The following is a 21,330-nucleotide window of genomic DNA, read 5'->3' on the forward strand; positions in this document are numbered from 1 at the left end:
TATCAAAGTTGGCCTGCAGGGGTTGGGTGAATTAGGGATGTGGCCTACTGGTATTGTCCGATTCCCACCCACCCTCAGCCCATCAGCAGTGCCCAAAAGCAATAGCCCTCTTCTGCTGCTATTCCCCAGCAACTAGTATTCAGAGATATACTGTCTCTGATACTGCAAACAACATATATCCATTATGACTTGTAGTCAGCAATAACCTTTTCCTCCATGCATTTGTCGAATTCCCCTTTAAAATCATTTAAGTTCATGCCTTGTAATGAAGAATACACTGTGTGAAGGATGACTTCCTGATTCGGTTTCACCGGATGACTCTGGTTTCTAGCATTATGAACCCCTGCTAGTTTTGGTTGCCATTTTCTGAACTTTCTGACTCTGCAATGTATTTTTTTGAGATGCAACAACTGGAATTCTGCATAGTACTCCCAAGTGTGTTCACCCCATGGATTTGTATAAAGGTAATATAATATTGCCAGCCTTATTTTAAATTTCTTTCCAAATGATGCCCAACATGGAATGTGCATTTTCACACCTACCATATTAAAAGTTTCGATCAGCTATGCAACACAACCCCAAGGCCTTTTTCCTGCTCAGTCTCCACCAGCTCAGACCCCATAAGCATACATGTGATTTTTTTGCCCCATTGTGTCATTTTACACTTACACTGAGCTTCACTTGGCATTTTATTGCTCATTCACTCAGTTTGGAGTTACCCTTTTGGAGCTCTTTACAATCCCCATTTTTTACAGTGCTGAGTTAAGCAAACTTGGTTCCCACGCCGCTTCCCTTGATCCCATATCATTTATGAACAAGTGAAGAAGCATCAGCTCCAATACAGGTCTAGGTGGATATTACATCTTATGTCCTTCTATTGGAGGAACAGTCCATTTATTGATTCTCCCTGTACATTATACAGTACAAACACAAATCGAACACACTGCTTCCACCGAAAACAGCAGCGCTACTATGTCCTCAAGGAACTATTTCTAAATATGAATAAACATCGACACACCCAAATGGTGATTATTAAAATTCATCATTCGTTATAGGTGTGCTGCACCATTTATGATACAATGGACAGTTTGCTAGGCTGTCGTACTAAGCCAAATAAATGTCATGGAAGTTTGTTGGGCAGAACTGCCCTTTATTCCTACGTGATTTTCTTACTGGCTGCCTAGAAACCTCCCTTGCTATCATCGTTATTTGCATGCTGCCTTTCATTAGTTAAAAACCATGCTCGAGGCGGCTTACGACATGGCAACATTTACATATTTACTCCAACAACCCCACCCGGCCTAAATTTCCCGCGCGCGCCGATGCTCACGCAGGCATTTCCAGCAGCTCTTCCTCCTCCGCCTCTTTTTGCGTTGCCGGCAAAGAAGGAACGAGGAAGAAAAGGCGCAGCGGCGAAGAAGCGCGCCTTCTCAGAATGCCGCGGCTGCCCGAGGACTACATTTCCCAGAATGCCGCGGCCGCCCAGCCGAGATGCGCCCTGATTGGACGGCGTTGCAAAGCCGCTCGGCGCCGGGGGTGAGCGTTCGGCAGAGGCGCGCGCCATAAGAAGAGCGTCGCGCGCGGAGCCTGGCTTAGGTCGCCGAATGCTGCGGGCGGACATGGCGAGCTGGGCGGGACTCGGGCGCGCGCTGAGCGCCTGCTGCCTCCTGGGCCTCTTCTGCAGCGCCGCGCTGCCCTTCTCGCTGCAGGGCGCGAACAAGAAAGCCATCATCAACGAGAGACCCATCATCGGTGAGTCGCCGCGCTCTGCGCTTGTAAGGGGGGATCCCCGGGATTCTCCAAAGAGCCAGAGAAAGAGTCCTGTTGCCAGGGAACGTGGACGAGGGCAAGAGGAGAGAGAGAGAGAGAGAGAGAGAGAGAGAGAGAGAAATAAAAGAAATGCAAAAAGTCTCCCCTCCCTCCTTTAGCTCGGTGGGTCGGGCACCTTTAAATCATAGAATTGTAGAGTTGGAAGGGACCAACTAAAGTATGAATGACAGATGAGCATCCAACTTCTGCTTTTAAAAAATAACAATGTTATGCCTGCACTGGGATCACCCAAGGGGATTATTTTTGAGACCAGGTGTCTCTTTCGCACTTGATTCTTATCACCCCAGTTGTTTCGGATGAAGTCTTCCACGAATCCCGGCTCTTAAATGCAGTGCTACTTTCCAAGCAAATGACCTAGGCTTGAGTAGGAAGATCCGCAAGGTGCCGTCTTGTCGCAGTTGGTTCGAGATCAATCAGTATTCACCTGTCACTGGCGAGACGGTGCTGCTGGTAGATTAAAACAAGCAAGCAAACATGGCATCTTCCAGGTGTCTGGGGCAACTGTAGCTTCTAGAATACTTTTTTGATTTTTCTTGCCATTTCCAGCATCTTCATTTCAAGGGGTACAAGAATTCATGTGTACCCGTGGTTGACAGCCTGTTCCTATAGGTATGTTTACTTGGAAGTAAGCCACCCCAGTGAATTCATTAGCAGCAGCTGCTAGAGAAATTGCACAGGGTTATGATCCTAGTCTTCAAAATATTTGGATTGATGTAATAATGATTTTAGCCTATCTGTGCAAGTAGCGAAAGACAATACATTCACCCAGACATCACCTGTTACTGGGGGAAATGTACCTCTGTAGAAATCTTGAAACAACACTAAGAATGCCATTTATGAAAGAGGCTCACTATCTTTAATGAGACCTTTATCAATTGGCTGTCCTCCAGATGTTTTGGACTAAGCAAAGTCTGTGTGTTGAAAATCCACCTTTTAGTGACTTTTATTTATTTTGATTTGTGATGGATTGTTGGCAGAGGGTATGTAGCAGATATCCAGAAGATTTGCAGTAAGTAGATTGGTAAGGATTCTGACTCCTCAGTTGTTTTACAAGAGCAACAGATTGACTTTTGCTGAAAAGTAGGAAGCTAATCGGGTGTAAAAGGACTGTGCAAAAGGACTGTGAACTCAGTTCAGTTCTGGTACTTAGAACAAATTCCTGGGCTTAAAATGTTACTGGAGGCACCCTGAACACTCATTCAGAGTCTTCTGTGCCTGACTTTAGGGGCAGATCTTCTCTGTGGTATATATAGGGATTCTAGCAAAAAGCAAAGTAGATCTAACAAACTTTAAGCCTGCCCATCCCTGTTCTATACTCCCTGATGGAAACTATGTCAGTAACAGTGATTTTTGGAGAGAGTGTGACTACCCATAAATTTATAAAGTTCCTCGTTCTAAGGTTTCTGTTAAACACACACACACCACCACCACCTCCTCCTCCTCCTCCTCCTCATTTTGTTGTTCGATTCCAGAAGGAAGAAGTGCTTGTTCAACACCAAGTTGATGAGCTGGCAACCTGGAATGCCTCAACCTCCCCCCCCCCCCCCAATTGCGGTGCAATGGGTCTTGTGACAGTATTGCATAACTTACTTGTATCATGTTCTGCTGTGCCTGGGTTGTGAACTTTCAGAAAGCTGGTTCTAAATTCGTTAAAAACAACAACATATTTCTGATATAGAGAGTGTGATAGGGTGCTTGCTGGAACTAGTCTGTTGTCTGGATCTAAGCATTCAGCTGTGTGCGTCAAATTGTGAAGCACTCAAGGGGTCAAAAGTGTATTGTATTTCAAAAAGTCAGTTTAAAAAGGATAATGCAGGTACTTTAAAATATGGTGTGAAAAATTTGCTTTCATGATAATATAGCAGACCTTTGACTTACAGGCTATTCCATATTTCATATAGAAAGTATTTAAGCGTAGCATGAAATCCATTTGTAGACAGTCATGTCTGATTATCACAGATTTTCAGGGTGTACTTCCTCAAACACGTAGTTTTCATGTATGTAATTTATTTATATCATATCATTTCTACACTGTTTGCTTGTAAAAAACAAAAACAACCCCCCCAAAGGAGTTTACAAAAGGAATCTACTCCTGCTTTCACTTTGCTTTCACATAAATGCTTTCTGAGTATAAAATGAGTAACATGCAAACCAATCTTAAATATAGTTGTGTTTAACACCATCTGAACAAGTGATTGCCCCGCTGCTGCTGCTGCTGCTGCTGCTGCTGGATTGTCATTGTGATGTTATATTGGACACCATGTTCTTTCTTGCATTCAAATATAGATAATATTAAATTAATCATCATACCCCACCTACTGCTAGTTTATCAGTGGCATCTCAGTTTTTCCTGTGACCTCGCTGATGCCTAACTTTTTTCCTCTGGATCTTTCTAGGAATATTAGCACAGGAAACTGACTTTAAAAGCTTCCAAAAATATGGAAGTTCTTACATTGGGGCTTCATATGTGAAGTTTATTGAATCTGCTGGAGCCCGGGTAGTACCAATCAGGTAAGCTTGTGTGAATAATGTGCTCACATGCTGCAGTGCAAAGTAGAATTTTTCTCAGGACGATATTTGACAGTCTTTAGGGTAGAAGCAGATTAGCACTCTTCAGTATGGGTGTATTTGTGAAGCAATTGCATTGTAGCGGTTCAAGAGTTAGACTAGGACTGGAAAGATCCAGGTTCAAAATTATACTTAGCCATGAAGTTCACCTGGTGACCAGTCACAACCTGTCACCTTAACCTACTTTGCAAAGTTGTTGTGAAGATTAGGGGAAATGTGTAAGCTGTCTTGAGGTGCTTAGAGGACATAGATGTGACTCATTAACGACACTTTCCAGGAAGACTGACTTAACATGAATTTAAATTGTAGCACAGGAAATTGGCGTTAACCTTTTAGTTACTGTACTAAAAACTATTCTAAGCTGATGCAGGGAAGCTATACATTTCTAATGCAACTTTTCATTTCATTTTAATTCCTCCAGACTGAATCGTTCAGATGAAGAATATGTTAAGATTTTCAATTCTATCAATGGGTAAGCGTCCTAAGGAACATCTGTTTTGTTGTTACTGGTAGTAAAAGTGAAGAGCAGTGAAGTGGAAGGAAGGCAACTGAGACAATATCAGAGACTCAGGTTCCAATTTCTATCTGGCCTTGAATCTCATTGGGTGTCTGTTGCTCAGCAGTTTACCTTGAAAGGCGGTTGGGAAGATAAGGTTTGTAAAGTACATTGCCATATGCAAAGTGTTACAGAAGTTAATAGATAATGAAAAAGATGTCACAATAATAGTGTACTGATAATAGTGTCTGTAATGGTGGCTTTTTTGTGCTCTGCTTGGTGATAATTCTGTGTATTCTATAACCTGAGTGTGCAGTTCCTAGCATTTCCTAGCAGAAATGTGGGGCTGTCAGTACCAGAATAAGAGACCAGCTGAAATGAAAACAAACAGAACAAATCTTTATTGTGGCAGGCACAGCATATACATTTGCCTACATATTCCACACAAATTTATTTGAGCTGATTTGGCTTTCACAGCGGCTAGCCACTTGATTTTTATTTTTTATTTACACAATTTCCAACAACCTTTCATCATCAGTGATCTCATGACAGGTAACAACCATTTGAAAAACAAATGTGGTTATGGAAAAATGCTTATGCAGTAATGGAGTTCGCATCACTGTGGTGTAAACCACTGAGCCTAGGGTTTGCCGGTCAGAAGGTTGGCAGTTCAAATCCCCACAATGGGGTGAGCTCCCCTTGCTCGGTCCCAGCTCCTGCCAACCTAGCAGTTCAAAAGCACATCAAAGTGCAAGTAGATAAATAGGTACCGCTCTGGCAGAAAGGTAAACGGTGTTTCCGTGTGCTGCTCTGGTTTCGCCAGAAGCAGCTTAGTCATGCTGGCCACTTGGCCAGGAAAAACTATCTGTGGACAAACGTTGACTCCCTCTGCCAGTAAAGCAAAATGAGCGCCGCAACCCCAGAGTCGTTCGCGACTGGACTTAACCGTCAGGGGTCCTTTACCTTTACCACATGGAAATTGAGGTTTTTATTTCCAACTACTATCTTCCTGCTCCTCCCACCGTGTTCCACGATGTCTGTCTGAACAACCCTTCCTTATAGTACTTGAGTATGCCACTTTTTCTTTAAAGATTGTATTGCAGATCCTTCCGTGATTCCAATCCAGGTTTATCCATGTTACCTTTGTGTGACCAATCGGCAGTTCATTGCTGCTGACGAAAGTGTTGTCATTTTGTTTGCTTAGGATTCTCTATCCCGGAGGTGGTGTTAGCCTTGAGACTTCTGAATTTGCCAGAGTTGCAAAGATATTCTACAATAAAGCACTAGAGGTAAATATTGGAGCATGCCAATATTTCTGCACTGGGGCGTTGGCAATGTTGAGGAATGACAGTTGTTGGTGCCTCTTATTTTCACACCTTTCTAGCTGGCATGTGGGCAGTCATACAACTCTGCCTTATATTTATGTACATGATTTTGGGACTAGGCTGTAAGACGTAAATGAATCATAAAGTTAGAAGGGACCTCAAGGGTCATCTAGTCCAACCCCCTGCAATGCAGGAATCTTTTGCACAACGTGGGCTTGAACCCACAACCTTGAGATTAAGAGCCTCATGCTCTACCAACTGAGCTGCCCCAGTTTCTATCCTGGTGATGTATGGGGAGTCCCCAACCTCTTTGAGACCTGGGGGCACATTAGGAAATCTAAGGAACTATCCTGCTATCTTCCTAGGTAGTTAAATAATGGGGAATATAAATGTCTAGGATCTGTAGCTATTGATTTCTTCCCCTTATTGTTGTTTCCAGGCTAATGATAGAGGGGACTATTTTCCTGTGTGGGGGACATGCCTGGGACACCAGCTGCTTAGCGTCCTCACTTGCGGGGAAGACCTGCTCACCTGGACTAATACGGATGGCTTTGCATTGCCGCTGAACTTTACTCCAGGTAAAAACTCAAGAGTTTCACAGAAGACTTATGACTTGGGGGGTGGGGGGAGAGGATCGGTGATAATAAATTCTGCGAGTCAAAGTGAAATAATGACTTTGAGAATGCATTGAGCTCTGAGGTCCTGGAGATGTTTAGTCTTCCATCTCATAAGTTTGAGAGGCCTGATACTGTGCTGCGCTGGAGATCAATAGTAGAATACAGGGTCTGGTGAAAGAGTCCCTCCTTTGGTATTGTAGTCTGGCTCCATGAACTCTGCTGGAACAGACTGTTGCTGTTGGTTCAGTTGTGCTGTATAATGAGTTTTAGGGGACTGTAAGGAAAGGAAAGGAAAAGGGTCGAGAACTTGTGGCCTTCTGGATGTTGCTGAACTACAGCTCCCATAATATTTGGCGGTTAGACATGGTGTCTGGGGCTGGTGGGAGTTTGACAACACTTGAAAGGCCACAAGTTCTCCACTGCTGGGATGGAGCCACTGATGGCCCCAACGCCAGAGTACAGTGGTGCCTCGCAAGACGAAATTAATTCGTTCCGCGAGTTTTTTCGTCTTGCGATTTTTTTCGTCTTGCGAAGCACGGTTTCGGGAAAGTTTTGGAAAAGCTTCAAAAATCACCAGTGTCTTCAAAAACCTCAAAAAAGGCTACCACACCGCGTGCTATGAGTTGCTCCTCGAAGTCAAGTCGCAACCGTATTAACGGTGTTAAGAAAAAGGAAACAAACTTGCAAGCCCATAGGGAAAATCGTCTTGCGAAGCAACTCAAAAAACCAAAAAGCCTTTCATCTTGCGAGTTTTTTGTCTTGCGAGGCATTCGTCTTGCGAGGTACCATTGTAATGGCTCTGTCTCCTTAGAGCTAATGATGACACTTGCTAGCTGTTTAGAGCAGCAGTGGAAATTAAGAGTTTCATAATGTGTGGGATGCTGTTACTTCTTGAGCCTCTGTTTGAAAATTACAGTGAACTGGGAGGGGGGGGGACTCTTTATCTGGAATGCTACAGATCAGACCTGTATCTGGTTATAAGCAAAATGTCCAAATATTTAATTTTCACATGGCAGCACCACTTTTGTTAGCACTGACCTATGATGTTACATAGTGGGTGGATCGTATTTCTTCAAAGCAGGAAGTCAGCAATCATTGTGCAAAGCAGGAAATTAGCAGTCAGTGAGGGTTTTTCCAGAACATTTTTGGTATGGTTAAACCCATGGTTCCTACATGTTGACCACAAACGCCCTTAAGCTCTTGCATTTTAAGTTAGGAATATTGCTTTTTTTCTAACCTTCACATTGCAACTCCTCCCCCTCCCCCCACTGAAAAGTGGTGCTTCTATTACAGTTCTGAGCATTGCAAAGCGCAAGGGGAACATGAGGGCGCAAGTGTTGTGGACAGTGCCTGTAATGCTGTCAGTGGTTAGAGGAATGATTATGGATTTCTGAAAAGCCTTACTGTTTTTAATTGCCTTAAACAACTACATTTAGATGCTGAGCATTCCCCACCATTTTTCAGCCTGTGTTTATTTGAAGCCTGAGTGGTGGTTCTCCTCTGTCCTGGAGCCCAGTAGGATACCCCTTCCTGCCCCTGCTACTAAAATAAACACAGCTCTTTCCTTGCAGCAGTGCAGCATGGTTAACCCACCTCCATTAACTGCAAATGGGATACAGTATGGCTGATGCTGGATTGCACTGTGTTAATAAGGAAATGGCTGCTGGCCCTGATGACTATATGCTGTGCCACCTCCAGGTTTGGAGCAAGCGTGCCTCTGAATTCCTGTTCCTGGGGAACAATAGCTGTTGCCCTCAATGCCCTGCTTGTGGGATTCCCAGAGGCATCTGATTGGCCAATGCAGGAAAACAAGCTGGGCTGATGTTCTTAGATAAGAGTCTGTGTCATTGAAAGGTCCTAAGCCAAATCCTGGTGTGGCTCTTCTTCCAGCAATTAATAGGTGGCTTGTCATCTTGTTGAGTTAATCCTGAATCTATGCGTCATAATGCATTCCACTAAAGTGAATATGACCCAGAATATGACTCTGAATACAGTATTTAGCAGATTGGGTAGCATTTGCTTTGTATTAAACAAACAACAAGGGATGCTTGCCCTGAACCACTGGCACAAAGGAGGGCTCATGGGAGTGGTTGGGTGCAGGTGTACCAAAGGACGATGCCAAAAATGCTGGCTTGATCAGTTCTAGTGCTTTATTAGAGAAGGTGTAGGCTTACAGCAAATCAGCCTGCCAGTTCTCCTAGCCTTTGCAGATGCAGGACGGACTCTGCAGCAAGGAGATGACTTGTCTGTGCCCAAGCAAACATTCATAATTTATAAACAAAGCAGCTTACGTCCCTTTTCCTACGACTTCCACTGCTTCACCTGCCCAGGTGAGGGCAAAGGTGGCAAATGCCCAAACCTTACAGACAGCTCCCCATTCAGGGCTCAGAGCCCAGCATCCCAGGCCTACAGATGAGGATAACATCTAGCTTTATATCAAAGCAAGTGAATGTAAACATATACAGTCAAACCTCCGTTGTCGAATGTTATCCATTCCGGAAGCACGTTCAGCTTCCGAAATGTTTGACAACCAAGGCACGGCTTCCATTTGGTTGCAGGAGCTTCCTGAACTCAAGCAGAAGCTGCGTCAGACATTTGGCTTCCGAAATTGTTCGAAAACCGGAGCATTTACTTCCGGGTTTTCGGCGTGCAGGAGCTGTAACATTCCAAAACAGAGGCATTCGGGATCTGAGGTTTGACTGTATGAGCTTGTTGCCGCAACAACAGCCAATTAATTGTGGTGTTATCTTGACTACCAAGATGGAGTTAGCAAAATTTCTGGAACAATTCACCTTTGGTTCAACACAATGTTTAAAGAGTTTTTTTTAATGAAGTTTGTTTTATGATTTACACTTTGATAAAGGGTTCTATGTAGTGGGGAGGGAGAGTTGAAAATAATGTCGAAATATTTCACATCTGGCAACCAATGTACCATTTTGGTTCCAGACAGTAGATGGGTAGACAAGTATAAAAAGCCCAGGACACAAATTGTCATGGCCCTCTAGCTAGCAGCTATGGTGGCTCATTTAACAAAAGCAATATAATTTTGCATTAACTCTGGACGTTTACTTGATACTGACCAAACTAAGCCTCCTAGAGCAAAATATGTCGTGGAAATTTTTCTCAGTATTGATCCAGAGTAGATTCCAATTTATAGTTGGCAGAGTGAAAACTTAAACATGTTGCAGGATTCCTAAAAAATAGAACAGAGGAAATTAATATTTCATCCAACAGAGCTTTACTGCTACTGAAGACAAATGAGCATAATGGTCACAAATCCAATACATTCAGGATTGGCACTGTCCAAAAGAAATCCAGATGCAGCAGACTTAACTTAAACTTACAATAACTCTATACAGAACACCACACCAGGAAAAGAGAAAGAAAGAGAAAAGCAAAACCCACGCTTCCCTCTGGCCTATTTTTATAGTCAGCATGACCTTGACGGAAGAGATAACAGAACCATTTTAAGCCAGCTGTACTCAGCGTCTCTGAAGGATCATCGAGAACCTTCTGCTTGTTTCTTTCACACAGAAGCTTCCAGAACCCTCTTGAATTAAGTAGAATAGGAAAGATATCTACAAATCACATCAATACTTTCTGCACTAAGAAATGCAGACTGACAAAATAAACACCACTATCATAGAACCATAGAATTGTAGAGTTGGAAGGTACCCCCAAAGGATACCAATGTGGTACCTGCTGTTGACTGTTGTGTGTATCTGTGTGTGTGTCATTTGACATCAGTTCAGTTTTTCTAAGCGCTACCTGAGCGCTTGCAGATCAGGCATGCTTTAAACAAGTGGGCACACTGCAGGTAGTAATGTTAACTCTTCTTGCCTTTTTTTAATTTTTGGTATAAGATGCCAAAAACAGCGGAATATTCCAGGATTTTCCTGCTGATTTGTTGCAACAGATGGCTTCTGAACCGTTGACATCAAACTTCCACTTCTGGAGCCTTTCTGTGCAGGTACTTTTAAAGTTTGCATGTAAAACATTAATTTAAAATGTACCAAACTGCCTTCTACAGCTATGACCTCACAAAGCAACATGCTAAGGTGTGAGAGATAAGGTGTAAATAGTAGCAGCAGGACAGACGCACCTGTTAATAGGAGAGGGATTAGTAGAAGGATAAAAGTGCCCCATCTAAAAGAATATTTTGTAATATAAATAAAAAACCTTTCTCTTACAGAATTTTACAAATAATGAGAAGTTGCGCAACTTCTATAAGATCTTAACAACTAATGTTCATAACAACGTGGACTTCATATCTACCATGGAAGGTAATGTAAATCAGAAGTGCAGAAGCCTTTTCTGCTGAGGGCAGCATTCCTGGGGGCGGGGGGGGGGGTGCATGATGGTGGGCAGGGGTGGTGCTGGTAGTGAGTGGGGCTATGCCTCTCCTCCCTCCTAGCCCAGTGGGTTGCTGGGGTGTGTCTATGTGTGTGACACGTTAATCTTGCCAGAGATCTGAACCGGTGGCTTACAGAGGACTTTCCTCCTCCTCCTCCTCCTCCTCCTCCTCCTCCTCCTCCTCCTCCTCCTCCTCCTTTCATTGCTCCATCAGTTCTACCCTTCCACCCACTTCTCTCCCTCTGGGCCTGAATATTGCCTCTTCCACACCAAACTCACTGAGTGGCTAGCCATTCTGTCTCAGTGCCCCCACCTGCGAAATGGAGGTAATAGCCCTGACCTACCTTGGAGTTTGTAAGGTTGTTGGTCGGCATCCATCTGTCTTGGGAAGCATGCAAGGATAATGTCCATGAAGTGTTTTGGACGCAACCCAATCTCTATTTAAATGCTTGTTGTTAATGGTAATATTTTGTGTGAAATTCCTTTATAGTCTTGGTTAGAACTATAAATCCTGCATCCAAACTTTTAAGAGAAACTTCTTGTCTTATGTGCACGAGTTGATGGAAACCAATTGGTTATTTTCTAGCTCACAGATACCCTGTGTACGGCGTCCAGTGGCATCCAGAAAAAAACCCATATGAATGGAAGAACTCAACAGGCATTCCACATTCCAAGGCAGCTGTAAAAGTCACATACTACATTGCTGACTTCTTAGTCAGTGAAGGTATGAAAGGTTTTTAGATGGCAGTTGTGAAATTTCACCTGAAAGGAGAAATGCTTGTATGTTGAGTAGCAGCTTTTTCTTATAGCTAAACTGTGAAAATATAAATTGGAATAGTTAGTGGCAGTGCAACCACATATTCTGATTAAAGAAAAATTAGACAAAACAGTGCCAGCTTTTATCCACACAATGCGGGGGTCAATATTAGAGTCGTATCCCATGAAGTCCTGTTCTCCACTTGCTCGCTGGACTTTCTCTTCCCTCTACCTGGTCGGGGGAACCCCAGATCAGCTTAGGCAGAGTGGGGAGGGTTGAGAGAGTGAGCAGGTAAGTTCTGTTGCACAGACGGGTGTCCTTGCACCAACAGAACTTCACTGAATGCAGTCCTTAATGTTTTGATCTTAACAATTGAGCAGAGAGACCTAGTCAAAGGAACTGTAGAATTTTTGAGATTAGTAGTAAAGTAAGGCAGGCATCTTCTAGGGTTGTCTTGCTCTTGACATGCTGGTTTTAGAACAACATCCCCAGAAAAGCTTGCTTGGTGCCATCCTTACCATCTCTTTCTTTTAATTACCCAGGCCTTTTTATCCAACTTGAGTGTTTACAATGCCTCTTAGTCTTTACGATTTGTGTTTTACTATATATAGGCCAGAAAAAGAACCAAAAAAATTGCTGCTTTCATTGTTTTCAATTATGTTTTACTCTTCAAACTTTGTGAGCTACCCACAGAACATAAGTTATAGAGTGGCCATTCAAGTTAATAAATACGGAAGAATTGCTCTGGATGGCTGGTTATTGGAAGCTGCAGTACTCAAACTGCTTGTTCCATCCCAATATCATTGGTGTCAAGAGGACTACACTAGCTTAGGGTTGCCATAGATCCAGGATTTCCGGACATATCCAGGATTCGTCCATTGAAAAGAATGTCAGGGCGGAATTTCTGAAAATTGGTAAAAATGTCTGGGAAAACCCGGACTAATTTCTAGACTAATTTCTTAAGGTTGATTTCAGCAGAACATACATCCTGTGTGCATTTGTGTAGCAGAATTAGCGCTTAAAAGTAGGGGGGGGGATTTTTTGTTGTCTTCTAAGAGAGAGGGACCCCTGTGTGTGGCTGGCACTTCCCGCAAGTGCCTCTGAGGAGACCATTAATTCCCTGTGTGACCCAAGTCTTACATTTAGTCTAGGATTGCTAAAGTGCATTTGACAAAATTTGTTCTTTCACAATTGATAACATAGACGTAATCCATATTTCTCCAATGTTTTGCAGCCCGGAAGAGCAACCACCGTTTTCCCAACAAAAGTGAGGAGACCAATGCACTGATCTATAATTTTAACCCTGTTTTCACAGGGCCATTTTCCTCCTTTGATCAAGCTTATTTTTTTGATTAAATTTCCAGCCAGAAATAGGGGAGAGGTGGTCTTAGAAATGATGTAGCTGTGGCATCTTTCGGGATTAAACACACACAGTGAATTATGAAGAGCCAAGATGACAAGATTGCTTACAAGCTCCTTCTAATTTTTCCAGTCCTCTCTGTTGAATTGCACTTTTTTTTGTTCTGCTGTGGCACAATCAGCCGACAAGAACCCCTTTGAAAACCCTGTTGAAGTCCATGTGTCTCAAATTAGTAATTCAGTGTGAGGACAACAGCTGCAACCCTTACACAAGTTTTGTGAAACTTATTAGGACTCTCTCCTACCTTTCAGACACCATGAAACTCAAGACGCTTTTCCTCACCTTATGTACAGCATTGATGCGCGGTAAATGCTCTAAGCTTGTTTGCAGACGGGTCTTGGAATTGTAACTGCTAGCACTTTTTAATCCACATGACAGAGAAATGTTAAGTCCTCTTTTTGTGCACCAGTGTGAATTTTAAAACCTTATTTATTTGAAAATATTGAAGATGCCAGTCTTCATGTGACTTGAAGCAAATGAATGTTCATTATGATCAGAGAATCTATTTCTGTTCATATTAAACTGTATTATTACTGGTTTGATATAAACATGTGCAGGTAATCAACCTTTATGACAAGGCCATGATTCCCCTTGAAAGTACATAAAGCATTCCTGTTTGTCTTTCCTTTTCCCCCGGCTCCCCAAATTCAGCATAGACTAATCTCCTTTGCTTTCTCTTTCTCTTCCTTTACTTTCTCTTTGTGCTTTAAATCATGCTGCTTTTCCAGGTCTGGATCAGACACTCTCACCCATGCCACTGATCAAGATACCTCCTACTCTCCTGTTTCCCTTCTTAAGGTCTACTTGAGGAAACAATCTAAATGTTCCCTGAAAAAACGTTATCTTTTTAAAAAAAAAACATGTTTTATTTCTTGCTCTTCCTTCAGTGAACTTGAGCCTTGGGCTTCCCACTGAACAGGTCCCTGCCACATTCATTTAAAGGATTTTTATACAGCCTTTGATGTAGCATTCCAAGCCAGTGTATGACAGAAAAGTAACAACTTAATATATTAAAACAGCAATTAAAAAAACTACAGGACAATAAAAATACAGCAGCAATTCAGAGCAAATTGAAACCAGAACCCCATCTTCTGGGATTGAAGGTAAACTACCCCTGCCCGTACGGGCCAGTCTTGACAGACTCTAGGGTTGTGCGCACATCTCACTCTAGAGGCCGGGAGCCAGCGCTGTCCGCAGACACTTCCGGGTCACGTGGCTAGCGTGACAAGCTGCATCTGGCGAGCCAGCGCAGCACACGGAAACACTGTTTACCTTCCCGCTAGTAAGCGGTCCCTATTTATCTACTTGCACCCGGGGGTGCTTTCAAACTGCTTGGTTGGCAGGCGCTGGGACCGAACGACGGGAGCACACCCCGCCACGGGGATTCGAACCGCCGACCATGCGATCGGCAAGTCCTAGGCGCTGAGGTTTTACCCACAGCGCCACCCGCGTCCCTTCCTCTGGGATTAAACACCAGTAAAAGTTTAAATTTAAAATACCTCACAATTCCTCTGCACACTGGGACATAGCTTCACCATTGCTGTAGAGGCCCTTTACGCCAGGCCTTGTTGGTATTATTGTGCCTGCCCTTCTGTGCGCCACTTCTACCCAACTGCTTCCTTACAAATTGGGTCCTGTGCTGCCTCTCCAACCTGAATGTGATGGGATCTATGTCACTTCTGCATAGTCTAGGCACTGGTGCTAAGTAAAACTGCCTAAGTTGATGTAATCCTGCATATGTCTACTGAGGCTTACTTTCAGCTAACTGAGAACAGCCTTTAATACAATGGGATTAGTTATATTAATACTTGATGGGATAAAAGGTAGCACCTGCCCTATAAGATTTACAAACATTGTTTTTGTTGCAAAACCTGCAGTGTTGAAGTCACACTTGGAATACCTCATCTAAGATGGTGATGTGTCACATTGAGGCCTAAGAGTTTGTTCACATAGAATGCATGCAGATTTTACTGAATGACAGGTGTCTCTTGCTTGGATGGCAGCTTAGGTGCTATTAGCTGTAATTTGCACATTTCAATTGTATGTGTATATTAAGCATTGTGATTAAACATTCCAAGATGAAGTTTTTTGAACAGTAATATCAGAGATAGGATTTTCATATACCAGAAGCAATTTGCCAGTTTGGAAGCCTGGATTCTTGCCTGAAACGCGCATGGACTTTCTGCTCCCTGCATCGTCTTGAGCCCCATTTTGTGGAAAAGTCTGATGCAAGCCATTTTGTTCTTGGAGATCATTGGACCTCTGCACTAGATCCAAATGGCCACAAGAGCATGTGTTTCCCATCATAGCCTGTGTGAAGGTAAAGCTCTGGGCTTTAATGAGGCACATTTTTTAGCTTTCTCTGTAACTGAATGTGGCAGACATATGCACATCCTTTGGGCTTTGGGATGTTCAACCAGAAGTGAATTCCAGATGAGACTACCAGTCATAGGACTATTTATTTCTCTCTTTGATTATGTTTTATCATGCTTTTCCTATACATGTTTGCCTTTAGAATGTTTAAATGATAATATACACATAGGCTGGGCTCAAAATTGAACCTAATGTAAAATAATAAAAAATGAATGTGGATATATTTGTCTTTTTTTAAAACCCTGTTAAATACAGTGGTACCTTGGGTTAAGTACTTAATTTGTTCCGGAGGTCCGTACTTAACCTGAAACTGTTCTTAACCTGAAACACCACTTTAGCTAATGGGGCCTCCTGCTGCTGCCGTGCTGCCGGAGCACAATTTCTGTTCTCATCCTAAAGCAAAGTTCTTAACCCAAGGTACTATTTCTGGGTTAGTGGAGTCTGTAACCTGAAGCGTATGTAACCCGAGGTACCACTGTAGTGAGATTAAACTATCCACTTGAATCCAAGCAGGTGCCCTTCTTACTTGCTTTTCAAGCCCTTCCTGCTGTTGAATAAAGGAAAATACCACAGACTCAATAGTGCTTGCTGGTAGTAATTCATGTCAAGCATCTTTACCATATAGACAATTTTCACTATGAAAGGGTTGGAAGATGGGGAGGGCAGGGGTTGCCAGCTTCCTCTCAAACCTTCAAGAATGGCATTTATCACTGCGCTGAGAGCTACTTATCTTAAAAAATATATATTTGAGTATCTTTTCTTGGGTAGCAACAGTTCCTCTAACTATATTAGTGGGGCGTTACACTGCTTCCAGAGCTATAACATGGGTGAGTGGAGTAGAGGCTGGTTGTGAGTCTGACTGTTTCAGACAGGAAGTTGCTTCATGCGAGTCCCCTTTAGTCAAGGACCGCTTTGACTCAAGACAGAGGCAGAGTCTCACTTTAGCTTTCTTTCCCCATGTATGTCAATGGAGACAGCACTGCCTCCATCAAGTTCCTTGGGGCAGAATATAGAAGGTATCCCTGAAAACTGGGGAGAAGCAGCTTCTCCATTGAGAAGTATTGGGGAAAACACACTCGTTGGCAAGGGGTGAACTTATCCAGCAGGCATTTTTGGAAGGGCAGATTCCCCCCCCCCCCATGGAAGTCAGAAGAGACAGCACTTTGACATCAGCAGACTTCTATAGAGAGAAAGGCTTTGAAGAGTTGTGTGTGTATCTGCTCTAGGCTCTTTTGGGAAATGTGTGCTTTTCCTTGGACTGAGGTCTGACTACCTCCAAGGAAGCGCCCCTACCCTTTGGTTCCATATTCATCCAAAGCTGATGCACACACCTCCTCACAACCCAGGCTTTTTTTGCGGTGTGTGTGTGTGTGTGTGTGTGTGTGTGGATTTTCTAATGGGGAGGAGGAAGATGAAGAAGGGAGACAGAAACTAGTCTCGCTTTATTTTAAGAACAAGCAAAACACATCTTGCCTATGTGCTTGTACGCCAATATTGCATTTACTTCCTTAATTGTGCAACTTTCCTATCAAAGATTTGAAGCTTGAAGCGCTATGCATTTCTTCAGGCTAGAGATAAAGTATGACTTCAGTTCACATGCATAACAGATTGGTGCAGAACTAGGTCATTACTAGTTCAAAACAATGATTTCCTACTTTTCTGGCCTGATATGTTTCAGTGAGCCCATGCACCCTTTGGAATGAGAAAAAAACAAACCAAAACACCCTTGTACTATTTTATGTTTGGCACTAGATGGCTCACATGAGCCATCTTACTAAATTCTCATTTTGATAAACAACCAAAACTGTGCTTTTCTCTCTCTCTCTCTCTGGAATCTAAAACCTTCAGAAAAAGTTTATTATATAGTACTATTTTCATTTTTGTTGATATTGGCAAGCACACTTCTCCATGCTGGAATAATTCAGTGGAAGAGTAAGGTGCTAAAAAATAATAGTGGAAAGCACTACACTGCTACAGGTAAGCATCTTTTAACTTTAAGAACTTTAGATTTGGCTACATTATCTTCTAAGTTCTCCTTAATTTCCAAAGTGAGGAGGGATTTATTCAAAGCATCTCTGTGTTGTGTACATTTATTTGGGATTTGTTCCCAAATAAATGTGCATAGGATTGCAGACATTATTTGAGTTGAAGCCAATGGGATTCTGAGGTTCTGAGGTTTGGTTGGGTTTCAAAAATTATACAAAGAATCAGAAATGCAGCCTTGTAGGTAGAATGCAAGCAGAGGTGCCTTTCCCAGCTGTACCCCAAAGTCTGTTTAGATATTGCAGTTTACATCTCTGTGTGTTGCTGAGGATGTGTAGCTTGAGCACGATAACCTTTACAATTGTCAATTGTATTTACTTAATTATCATTGTTCCTTTTATAACACTAATCCTGTTTCACCCAGTTGGCCACCACCCTAAGATGATATGAGGAAATTGGACTTCGGCTAAGCTTACCAAGACTAGGCAAAACTGTCATGTCACTGTGCCAAAGGTTTAGTGAAACACAGTTCTAAATACAGGGGCAGTAGAGAAATAATAGTGCGAGTTCAGATGATGATATGCATGATGAAAACCCATCAAGGCATAAGCGGGGGGAACTTACAAACATGTTGCAGTGTGATTAAAAGAATAATGCAATCAAAAGCAGAAAGGAACTGATAAAGCAACTAATAAATGAGAATAAAATCAAGCCCTGCCTTAAGCTGACACAGTTAACCTTGTCATGAATTTAGAGTTTGAGAGTGTTATCAGAGTGCCAGTCTTTACGACATCTGAAACTGCCAGTTTAGCATCTTCAAAGCACCTAATATTCAAATACACTTACTATTGTGCCAATAGTGGGCTCCATTTTGGAACTTTTTAGTCCATTGCTAGTTTTAGAGGACTGGGAAGACAAAGAAAAAGATGTTGCGATTTCCATAACTACATTAGTTAAAGGGCAATCATATAACTATGTGAACATGAGTTGTGATATTTGCAGAAGGGAGAGTGTCACAAATGCTGCCCTCTCCACCACAATGTATTAAATCCCCTGTGAATATCAGAACAGATGGAAACAACCTGAGTGAATGGGTAGTTATGTCAACAAATACACATACAGTCTTCTCATTTAACTTCTATGACCTTTCCTGTAAATGATGGTGCTGTATGTGCCAATCCTTTCTAAGGTTACAGTCCTAGAGTTCCTTAGAAGAAGGCTACAGGGTGTCTTGAGTTCCTAACCTCCCCCCCCCCCCCAGCTTTGGATTGCTCTATCCAAATGAAACCTCAAAGGCCCTTACTGAAACAATTTAAATTGGATTGCACAGCACATCCAAAAGGGAAGCAATTAAAATTTAGGATGTTTCTTCTGCCTAATTAAACATCTGACAAGATGAGCCTAGTGCCACTCCTCCCCAATCTTCATTTTATTTGTTTAATTTTCTTCTGTATGAACACCTCATGTGTGTGTCATAAGCCATCTGTTGGTGCTGCTGACTCATTTGAGGGTGGCTGTGTTATGACTCTGCAAAGCATTCTCATTTCAATGTATCAAGCATAGACATTTGGTCTCTACAAGAAGCTGAATCTATCAGAGCCTTTCTGTCGAAAGGGCATTTCACAAATGATGGCACAGGCAGGTCTGCATTAATCACCAGGTGTGCATTCAACACAGAATGGCAGCTAATCACAGTTCCTTTACCGATTATATATTTTGGAAAGCTGTTCACTATACATTTGGGCTCTTCTTTAGATGGGGTGGGAAACCTTTCTGGCCTGGTGGGCCAGATCTTTATTTCCCGCCAGCCTGCAGGGCAACTTTGACACTCACCCCTGGCCTAAGTTAGCCCGCAGAGGGAGGATACTCACCAAACAGGACTGAGGCAAAAATCCCCACCCAGCTGGTGGGTGCGTGTGGGAGGTTTCAATCCTACTTTCTACAAGAGAATTATTATCTGTGATGAACTCACACACACCCAAACCAACAACAAAGCACCTAAAACAGATAACTTGATTATGCATTGTGAACCTCAGAGTAGAGGGTGTTCTAGGCAGTAAGAACAATCATGGAAAATTTCTGCTTCCAGGTGTCCTGAACCCCTGGCCTACCTGGCAGCAAGTCAGTATGTCAAGTCCCCAGTCCAGGTTCAATTCACATGTCCAAAGTCCAGACTGAAGCACAGTCCCACAGTGATCCTGGAGTATCCAAGCTGAGATCCATCACCATGGGCATCTGAGCAGACCCAGCCCCTCAGCTCTGCTTCCTTTTTGTGCTTGGCAAGCTGATTGCAACATCTGGGCTTGATGAGGCAGGTAGCCCTCAACTGCTCCAAGCCTACACCTGCTGAGGAATCACACACCACCTCCCAGAGCTAGTGAGCCCACCTGGTCAGCTAGGGAGTCTGTCTCAGCCTCCTGGAGTCCCTACGCCTCAGAGCCTGCCATGTTTGTGGAGACAAGGGCCCCTCTGGCTCTGGTGATGGGCCTTGCTGCTTTGGTTCCTGTGCACTGACCCCCTCGCCATCCTCTGCCACTCTGTGAGTATTTCCTACACCAACCTCTGCTTCCTCATCCCCTTCTTGCTGGGGGTGTCCCAGTCTCAGCTACACCCCTCACTGGGATCCTCTTACTCCTCTCCGTTGTCTTGCCAGCTGATGAGCTGGAAGGGGAACTGGGTGTGCTGCACACATGAGTCTTCCTTCTGCTTCAGTGGCTTGGGTTGAATGCATGGAGCATTTTTGTACAGCCTACATTCATGGCTTGAGAGGGGACCGGGGACTAGGATTGTGCCTGTTCCTGCTGTGTGACTTACAATGAGCCTATTGAAAGAGAGATAGGGGTGTTCCATGTTCCTCAGGGTTGACCTTAAAGTGGGTCACAGAAAGCACTTGATCATATCTCATCCTTAACTCCACCAGTTCTACAGGTATTCTGCAACTGTGCCTTTGCATCATTCTTTCCAGCTATGCAGCCTCCACAGCTGATTGTCTCCGAGCGACATCTTGAATTATAATGCAATAGCCCAGCACATACCATTATAATCTTAGAAAGACATTGCACAAGGAATACAGGAAGTTGCCTTATGTTAAATCAGGCTACAGTATTTGTTCACTTATTGTCAACACTGACTGGCAGCTTGGTGCAGATCTTTCCTAACGTCTGTGAATGGGCTCTTTTAACTAGAGAAGCCAGATATTAAACCTGGGACCCTCTGGCTTCTGTCAGCTCAGTGTGGACCTTGGTGTTCGAAGCACTATGCTCTCACTCACTCAGCTAGCTAACAGACACAAACTAGCAGAGATTGCCTTAATATGCTTTATGATTAGGCCTCTTAGGCCCTGGTTTTCCCACTACGGTATCAGGGAGCCTCTTTCTCCTTTAAGTCATCTGCCAGACGTTAGTGGGTTCCAGCTCACACCAGCTGACCATGCTGGCTAGGGCGGATGAGAGTTGAAGTCCAACAGTACCTAGATGACATCAGGTCCACCACGCTTGACATAAAGGATTCTCAAGAATGCATAAAGAACATGGCCAGGCCTCTTATGGCCTTGCTGAGATAGGTTAAGCATTAACAAAACAATACAATTTGGAAAAACTGATCCCAAC

General features: G+C 43.2%; 1 protein-coding gene across 1 annotated transcript; it reads left to right on the top strand.

Annotated features, from left to right (window-relative positions):
- The first annotated feature begins 1,384 nt into the window (after positions 1-1,384).
- GGH (gamma-glutamyl hydrolase) lies at positions 1,385-16,318 on the top strand. Its single transcript, XM_028736855.2, has 9 exons — positions 1,385-1,752; positions 4,227-4,341; positions 4,820-4,870; positions 6,099-6,183; positions 6,659-6,797; positions 10,700-10,806; positions 11,029-11,119; positions 11,776-11,913; positions 13,181-16,318. Exons 1-9 carry the CDS (start codon positions 1,605-1,607, stop codon positions 13,300-13,302), a joined length of 996 nt encoding a protein of 331 aa, XP_028592688.2. The 5' UTR covers positions 1,385-1,604; the 3' UTR covers positions 13,303-16,318.
- The last annotated feature ends 5,012 nt before the right edge of the window (positions 16,319-21,330 follow it).

Source organism: Podarcis muralis, chromosome 8 (genome assembly GCF_964188315.1).
Source record: "Podarcis muralis chromosome 8, rPodMur119.hap1.1, whole genome shotgun sequence".
In the NCBI taxonomy this organism is placed as follows: Eukaryota; Metazoa; Chordata; class Lepidosauria; order Squamata; family Lacertidae; genus Podarcis; species Podarcis muralis.